Here is an 8,968-nt window from a genome sequence, read left to right as displayed (position 1 = left end):
CCATGGCCTCCCGAGTCCCCTGCTCCGCCATGGCCTCCCGAGTCCCCTGCTCCGCCATGGCCTCCCGAGTCCCCTGCTCCGCCATGGCCTACCCGAGTCCCCTGCTCCGCCATGGCACCCGGAATGGGTACCGCTCTGGAGGCCCACTGTCCCGTGTCTGTCCTGAGGGACCTCCAGAGTGCCCACCCCCCCTCCCCATTGGATGGTATATGGCGTGAGGACACGCCTTCCGGAGGAGGGAGTGATGTCAGACTCTGTTCCATGTTTTGTGTGTGTCTTGCTCCCCATGTGCCTTCCTATGCCCTTATTTGGTTAGTTTCCTGTTCCTGTCCTGATCAAGTTCATTTGTCCCAGGTGTTTCCCTTGATGTTTCATTGCTCCCAGGTGTGTCTTGTCATCCCCTCCTCCTGTGTGTATTTAAAGTGTTCCCAGTCCCGAGTTCTCTGTCTGCTGTTAAACGTCTTCCTGAGTTTGTCTGCCTTGGTTCATGGACTTAGAGCCTTGTGAAAGTATTCTCCAGCGTCTCCTCGTTCCTCTAAGTGTATTGTGACACAAAATTAAAATGTTGAAAAATTGAGATCGTTGTGATATTGTGAAATAAAAATATTAAACAAAACATGAAATATACTGTAATATAAAAAACTGTACTAAGAAAAATCATTTTATTTTACTGTAAAATTACAATACTAATATATCTTAATCTTAAATGCCAAACCATTTAGCTTTTATTTTGACAGGTTCCCAGCAAATAAAAATATGCGCTGCCGGTTTCAGAGTGAAGCTCGTCTATGTGTTCATTTACATGCATGCAGCCCATGGTATCAGTGTCTCCAAACAGCTCGATTCACAATAAACCAAGCCGTTCTCGGACACTGAAACTGTATCATGAACTACACGTGTAAATGCAGCGCTTGAAACCAGTAAAGCAGTAGAAGCCAGCACAATTTGACAATATGAGGTATTGATTTTATTTCAATATATGCATATTGTGCAGCCCTAACTAACAGTGTGTATACATGTGTGTGTGACTGCAAACATGCTTTCCCAGCATCGCTGCTCTAAGGACACACAGGCTGGCAGGGTGCCCAAACAAACTATCTTCTTTTCTCATGGATCCTGAAGGGCATTTCCACTCGGCTTGCCCCCTGGGACCCAGCGGCTACACTATCTAGCGTTCTGGGCAGGGCAAAGTCAATGAGATCACGCCACGTCATCTCTGAAGCTCACAAAAGAAAACCGTGTCCTTGGACGGAAGCCCTATCATAATTCTGTCCATTCTATTCTGTACATCTTCATCCCAGAACAGGCTGAATTATCTAGCATCGTATCTAGCACAGGCCAGTGGAGGACTCCATCTGCCCACGGTTGCAAAGCACTGACTCCTTATTAGCTTGCTTGATATCGCTTATTACCCGGTCTCATATAAAGATAAACGCAGGGTGTCCTGAATTAAAGCACATTCTCTAGGAAATATTTACTAGTCTAAACAGTCTTTTCAGCACTTGTTTAGTGGAGAGAGAGGAAACGCGTGGGTGAGAATGCCAGTCGTAGGCTGCTAAGATGAGCAGTGTATTATGGAGATGACTGGTGAAGGCTATGGGAGAGCAGTGGGAGAGAACATGCCAGATCAGACAGGGAGAGCCATGGGGAACGTCAGGCCTGGTGAAACTGAGGAATACGGTGAGGCTGAGGTGACCTTCTTAATGGTGGCACATTTTCATATGCTAAGTGGGCTAACTACTTCAGACAGCACTAGGAGAAATGTTCAAGTCACTGCTTCCAAAAGCGGCATCTCTAGCTACTAATAACCAAAAGGCAACATATATATGATGGGGACAGGTGGGATATATGCCCACTATTTTATTAAATAGCTCACACTAGGAATGTGTCTATTACTGTCTAAAACAGAGGAAACATTACCAGCTCTCTAGCAGGAGTTTATTTTGTTTATGTGTGTGCTATAATGAGATGAATTTGTTATTTTGTTTTGTTGGGCGGTTGTTGCTGTTGGTATTGGTGGCAGAAAAAGACAAGCAATGTTCTCTGCAGCACATGCTCCAATCTATTCCTTTTCCAATCTGTCAAACATTTTGCTATCCGTTCCGGTAAAACCTAAAATGAAAATGCAAACAGTTTCCACTGCTATAGACCTACTGATGTACAGCTGCAATTTCATATAAAATAAATGTAAAAATGTATAAATATAATAAAAATATAAAAATATTACTGGGCCAAAAAGTCGTGCTTGGTTTCATCCACTGTTCTCCAAAATCCAAGATGGATGAAGTTATCAAATTAAGTTAATTTGAGCACTTGAATTAGCTATCAATTATGAACGCTCCCTTAAATCACTGTGGAGCGAGTTAATTAGAACTTGTTTTGAAGAAAAACAGGCAGTCAATGTGCAGATTAAATTATTTTTGGATATTTTTAACATCCAGTTTTAGTGTTTACATTTCAGTTTTGACATTCAAACCAGCAAAAATGCTGTAGACGTAAAAAACCAGAAGACTAATTCTTCATGGGTTCCCTTAAGATTTTCTTATTCGTTTATAATGAGGTTTTTCAATTCATGAGTTAAATAAGGTCTGTGGTAAACATAAGTTGACGATACTTGGGTGTCTTGCCCTACAACATAAATTTCACACACTCACACCCCAAATGTTCTCATGCAGTTAATTACAAAGATACAATAAAAAAAATAAAAATAAACATAACTACTTCAATCTTTGTGTTTTCAGTATGGGTATGTGTAATTTACATTGTAGGGCAAACGTTGTGGGGCAAAGCATCATCAATTTATATTTACCACAGGCCTTCTACTCATAAACTGAAAAACCTCAATATAAAAACCCATCAGAAAATCTCAAGAGAACCCATGCCGATTTAGTCTTCTGGGTTGTGACGCCACAGCTGCAGTATTATACTCATGAGCTAAACCTTTGCCATTTTTTGACATCACAACCTCACTTTACTACTTTTTTTTATACAAAGTGACACACATGGACTAAATAGTGAAATTACTTGGCTAAATAATTGATCAAACTCAGAACTGCAATGCTTAAAAAAACCTTAAAAAATACCAGACTATAAAAGCTAAAATAAATCTGTTATGACAGATTGCAATAACTGCATCTGTATCTTGATTTCAGCAGCAGTGCTTTTACATTTGAAATGCTCTCAGTCACATACACCGGCGTTTCATTATTGACCATTTGTTGCAAAGCCCTGTCTATCTGAAAGCTTTCCCGATCATTATACAGAGAAGCCAAGCTTCCAGGTGGGACAAAAAACACATTGACTGAAAGCCCAATGTCTAATAATGTTTTGAGCCTTTTGTCCAATGAACATTGATCTATCTTTGCTTCATTAAAAACAAGTGTTCAGACATAAGCCACAGATTCCCACTGATGCACAGCTTCAAAAGGGCTTTATGGGCCGTGCATCCCCTGACATCTATAGATATATTCATGTAGAAAATACATTGAGAGAGAAAGAACCATACCACAACATATAGAACAATTGAATGATAGATAGAATTAACAAAAAACAAAGAACAACAGATAGAATGAAATAACGACCCCATGTAGTCTTGTAAACTGATATTTAAGCCAGATCTCTCGATTAAATGAATTTTGTGAGTTGTTATTGCCCAAATCGCTGAATAATTAGTTTTGGAGTATTTTTTAAAACCTAGAAGCATATCACATTCCATCCATGTGCCAAAACCTCCTCAAATACATCTTGGAGAGTGTTGGCAGTGTGTAAAATATTCAGCAGTGTTGAAATGTTACATAAGCTCTCATTAACCAGTCTACCTTAAGCTGGCACATGGATAGGACTGGCATACTTCTAGAACCACGCTTGGTTTAATGACACCTGCATGAAACACGGTTCAGCCATCTTGTCATCCCAGCTGGATTTGATATACATCTTTCCAGCCGAAACTGATGTGAAATCGCAGTGCTGGTTGAGTGTGGTACAGTTCACTTATGTGAGATGCTTGCCAGAGAAATTCAATTTAGAAGTGCCAATAGTGTGTGCTGGTCTGCCTCATATGCCCCCCCCCCCTTCCCCCCTTCCCCTTCCTCCATACCAGCTTCCAGAAGGGAACCGTATGTACACATGTGGGCCAATCTGTCCAATGCCTGCTGGGGAGGATCGGCTCTGCCAAGCGCTCCAGGACATGACGGATAAATCCAGACTTAACACTGCTCTCAGTGCTGTACTACTTTCAGTCTCGCTCTCCTTTTAGCCGTTTGTCCAGCATCTCTGGGAAGATTCATGGATTCCCAGTAGGTAGAGTGTTGATGTAGCCTCCGAAACGGCTATGAGCCTCAAACATCTGTCAGTATATGATGTGGAAAGAGAAAGCATGTGCATTCGTGGATGTGTGCACATGTCTTTGTATAAAGCCTGGCAGCTTCACTCAGGACTTGTTGCCAAGGCATCCGTATAGCTCTAATAGCTGCTAATCTGAGACAGAGCGTTGAGGGAGCATTCAGCTTTAAATATCTCAGTATATTGACAGCATAAATCACACACAAAAACAAACGTAATAATGTCTCATGGATGTTAGCATTCACTTTTCATTTAGGTCTTCATCTTAGGTATTCACAGCTCCCTCAATAAAGCTCAAGAACCCATAACTAAACCAGGAATGTTACTTTTATAACCCATATTATACTGTATATAATTTAGCATTCTCGTTAATATCAAAATGGAGGCTGCTTGAGAAACTATAGAAGCATATTTTAAAGCAGGATTTAGGTTTTTATTAGTTTGAGACATTTGATGGTTCTTCTTTCCTTAAAGTGATAGTACACCCTAAAATTAACATTTTGTGAAATTACTCAGCCTTACATCATTCCAAGTCTGCAGGTCTTGTTTTTTTTCTTCTGTGGCACATAATAGAAGATATTCTGAAGATTTCTCTGTGTTTTTAGTCCAATAGTAGTGCAATTTACAATAATTTTTAGTACAATAGAAGTCAGTTGTTACCAAAATTCTTTGGATACAAACATTCTTTAAAAAAAAAAATCTTATTTTCTGTTCTGCAGAAGAATGAAAGTTATACAGGTTGGGAATTAATGAATTTATTAATTTGAAATGAAAAAAAAAAAAAAATTTTTTTTAATTATTAAAATTTTTGGACAGTGCTACTATATTTTAAATGTTTAATTTTGGATTTATAGGCTTAAAGCAAAACCATTCCAAGTACCTGGCTATTGTTTATCCTTGGAATAGCATACTAGCATACTACTCTTATTATTCATGCAGTGTGCAGTATGCTAATTTAATACTTACATGACTTTTGCCAAAATGTGCAATATACAACAGAACACACACTGCACAGAATACTATATCCCATAATGCAATACAACTTACTTGACCTTCCATCTCCAGAGCGATGGATGAATGAGAAATAATATCAATGTCATTTTTAATGTTTGTTGTATATGCATAATTATTTTATCAAACTTCCAAAAGTGAAGGCATTTTCTGAAACCTTTTCTGAATACAACAACCTTAAAGGTATAGTTGACCCAAAAATGGTAATTGTAAATGTCTACTTTTTTTTAATACAATTAACGTCACAAAGACATTTTTCAAAATGTCTTCTTCTATGTTCCACAGAAGAAAGTAAGTCACACAGGTTTAAATTTGTGGGTGCACTATCCCTTGGCACCACTGCATTAAACATGCACATAATAAGGTCATGTGACAGCACAGTATCATTCTACTATCATAGCATAATGCGCAGTTTAACAAAAAAGCAGTATAAAGTGTGAACTATGTAGAACAGCAGTATTCCATCCAAACAGAGCTGCTGTATTTTTCACACTCATACTCATTAAATGAAAATAGCCTCTGCTTGGATTTTTGGGTGAATGTCTATCATTAAGGGAAAGAGACACTGTGAGCTCTACCAGAATTTTCAGTCTTTCACAACAACAAGTGCACAACGAATACAGAAAATGATGTGCAGAGGGGAGCTATGTTAGGACAGCAAGGTGACAATCGCATGAACTTTGCTGTCCAGCTGGACCGCACAGCAGCGCTGAAAGGGCCAGGCCAGGGAAGCGACAGATGCATTACATCAAATTGAGACACCGGATATTACTCTCTAGAAAAACAGTGACGTCGTTATGAAACTAATAAGGTTGGGCGCGAGCACCAGCTGCCAGTCCAATCTCTGCTGTTATGACTGGAATTGTGAACAAAGTGGCCTTCGACTGTCCATCACAAATCACAGAGCTCGCAATACAGCAGCAGTCGACGGAGAAAGTTGACAGTCTTTCAAAAGGTTAAAAGAGCAATAAAAAAAAAGTGTAAGTGAGTGACACAAGGTGACGGTCACAAAGACTGTAGAAATGCGGTGTCACTCAGAAACCAGGCTACTGTTTGATAGTGCTACCCTTCTGCTCTCTCTCGCCGTCATATACAGAAACATCCGACGCTAACAACAGTCAGCCGTCAACTTGGTTTATCCTAAATGGCTGTTTTAAGTTGGAAAGTGCTCATACTATGCTGTTGGATGCAGCTCGGGGCAAAGCAAGAAAACTCACTTAACTTCAGAGGTGCTGGTGTGTGAAAACGGATAGAAATTTGTATTCTATTACAACACTATGAGTAATTTTTTATTCTCATGTCGCAATAACAATTCAATCTACATTCAAAACTGCCAATAAAAAATCACAAAAGCGTGAAAGTGCTAATTAACAATAATTCCATCACAATTGGTTTAGCCCAGCGTTTCCCAAACTGGGGTGCGCGAGAGAATGATTTTGATGATCTGTGTGATTATCTTTCCATTTTTTCTCAACATTTCATATTTCTATTTTTCTAAAAAAAACTGATTTAAAACACCAAGCTCATAAAATTATTTATGCTGTTGTAATTTTGCAGTGTAAATGCATTCATGCTACATTTCAGCTTCATTAAACAAAGGAGGGCAAAGGAGGGCATGCCAGTTTTCTTAATGAACGTTAATTATTAAATCCGATAATGGATAATTAATTGGAGGAGCATAGGCGCACCGTCTGAGCGCATAAAGTTGTGTTCGATTCACGCACATCGATCAGCATCTGACTTGAAGCAGTGTATGCCATCAAAGTAGGCTACTGCAAGAGCGATTCGCAAGCAGACGGCTGATTACGGTCACCGCAGTTTCTCCAGGGCAGCTGCACAAGCTCTGATGATGACAGCTAATTCACAATTAACCAGACTCACATTTCATGTCGTGCTATAATAGTTTTACAAACTCTTTTCATGTTATATTAATGCTATAGTGTATTGTATCGTGTTTATCAAAATAAAACAGATAAAAAAAGTAATTTACACAAAAGAGATAGGCACATTGTTCTACATTGTTCTCACTTTGACAACATTTCTGTCATTATTCTTAAAGTAATGTAAATTATGGTGGCTTGGATGAGACTCCCGGCCTGGCAGAAATTTTGTCCCAGACCAGCATTATATAATTTGTGAATATTTGTAAATATTTGTGGCTTGAAACAGCTGGAAAATTGAAAGTGTACTGCAGCTCTATGGATGTTTTGCCATTATTAAAGTTAACTAAACTATTAAAAACATTTCTGTTAACTGAACTAAAGCTACTAAAGAAATAAAATAACATAAATATAAAAAATTCAATGAATCGGGAAAAACGGAATAAAACCACATATATAAAATGAATAAATAGCCCTATTCGTGAAATATATTTGACTTATATTTACAAAAGGGAAAAATGCACTTTAAACAGGCAACAAAAAAAAACAAACTAAAAACCTGGAAATCAATTTAAATAAATTTTAGTAAGCAGTAACTTTAGTCATATAAAACGTAAACCAACAACAAAATTGTGGCCAGTGAAATTGCTGAGTGGCTAGTAATTTTGGAAAACCACTAGCCACAGTGGCTGGTGAGCAAAAAAGTGAATCTCAAGCCCTGTATACTGTGAATATTTGTATTATTGCAGTTATGTGACGTTTAAGAAATGTGGTGTTTAATGGAGTAAGGTGGTGGGGGTGCTTGACACGTGTCAAACGCTAGAAAGGGGTGAATGCTGCAAAAAGCTAGACTGAGTAAAATCTGAGTTTTCTTTCTACACGTTTCCGATTAAGCATTCTGATTGAGGCATTCTGTGCTTTTAGAGGATTTCTCCAACTTTACATCACATCTGTGCGACCGCGGTCAGGAAATCTCATTGTGTTCCTGGCAGACAGAAGCATAAACTCAGATAATGGCAAGTTTTACTGGCTGATAGGCTGGTGTGGCCGAGAGTTACTTTACCTGCCTTAGGCCATCCCTGCTGTTCTGCATGATCCGGAGGGCATAGTTCGAGCGCTGGCCTTTGCTGTTGAACTCAATGTGGCCAGTTAGACCTTCCAACTCTACCTATCCGGAGAGAGAGAGAGACACATGTTACCGCCTGGAGGTATCATGCGATCACAGCCACACAAGCTTTCAGTGCTGTATTGATTTATAGAGCTATGTGGACGGCAGAGCTCCTCACTGGATGCATTCACACAATGCAGGAAGCGGCTATAGATCGCCGTATGTCATGCATAGGATGAAGCAGTAATGACAAGCTGATGGTCGTTAATCTTTAATGGCTGAGTAAGATACAGTGTCTCGGTTTCACAGATTTTGCTGAAGGCTGCAGTTCTGATGAAGGTTTGTGGGCCGCAGTGGTACAGAGAGCAAAAACTAAATGATGAATGAGCCTGCAAGGGCAGCAGGCAAGATGACTGGCAGTTTGTGGGCTCTCCATGCGGTTCTTACCATCCTCAGGTAGTTCATCAGACTTGTGCCGTGCTCCCAGATCTTAGAAGACTTGCAGGAGAGCTGAGTGGCTCCTACGTTCTGGCTACGGTTCAGCTCCTGCACAGCTGCCACCACCGTGTGTACTGCATCAAACAGCAGCGCTGATGAAAGCTGGAACACACACACATAAGAGTCAACA

At 39.7% G+C, this 8,968-nt stretch overlaps 1 protein-coding gene across 1 annotated transcript in view; it reads right to left on the bottom strand.

Moving 5' to 3' along the window:
• The window catches only part of grik4 (glutamate receptor, ionotropic, kainate 4), a 400,465-nt gene that overhangs the window by 48,555 nt on the left and 342,942 nt on the right, over window positions 1–8,968 (bottom strand). The window contains exons 8-9 of the mRNA XM_016293946.1: window positions 8,788–8,940; window positions 8,296–8,400 (exon numbers count right to left, since the gene is read on the bottom strand). Of these exons, the coding sequence (XP_016149432.1) occupies window positions 8,296–8,400; window positions 8,788–8,940 (258 nt within the window). The remainder of the gene's footprint in view (window positions 1–8,295; window positions 8,401–8,787; window positions 8,941–8,968) is intronic.

Source organism: Sinocyclocheilus grahami, unplaced genomic scaffold (genome assembly GCF_001515645.1).
Source record: "Sinocyclocheilus grahami isolate Dianchi unplaced genomic scaffold, SAMN03320097.WGS_v1.1 scaffold311.1, whole genome shotgun sequence".
NCBI lineage: Eukaryota > Metazoa > Chordata > Actinopteri > Cypriniformes > Cyprinidae > Sinocyclocheilus > Sinocyclocheilus grahami.
Note: the sequence above shows the minus strand (reverse complement) of the source record. Positions and strands in the feature narration are given on the sequence as shown.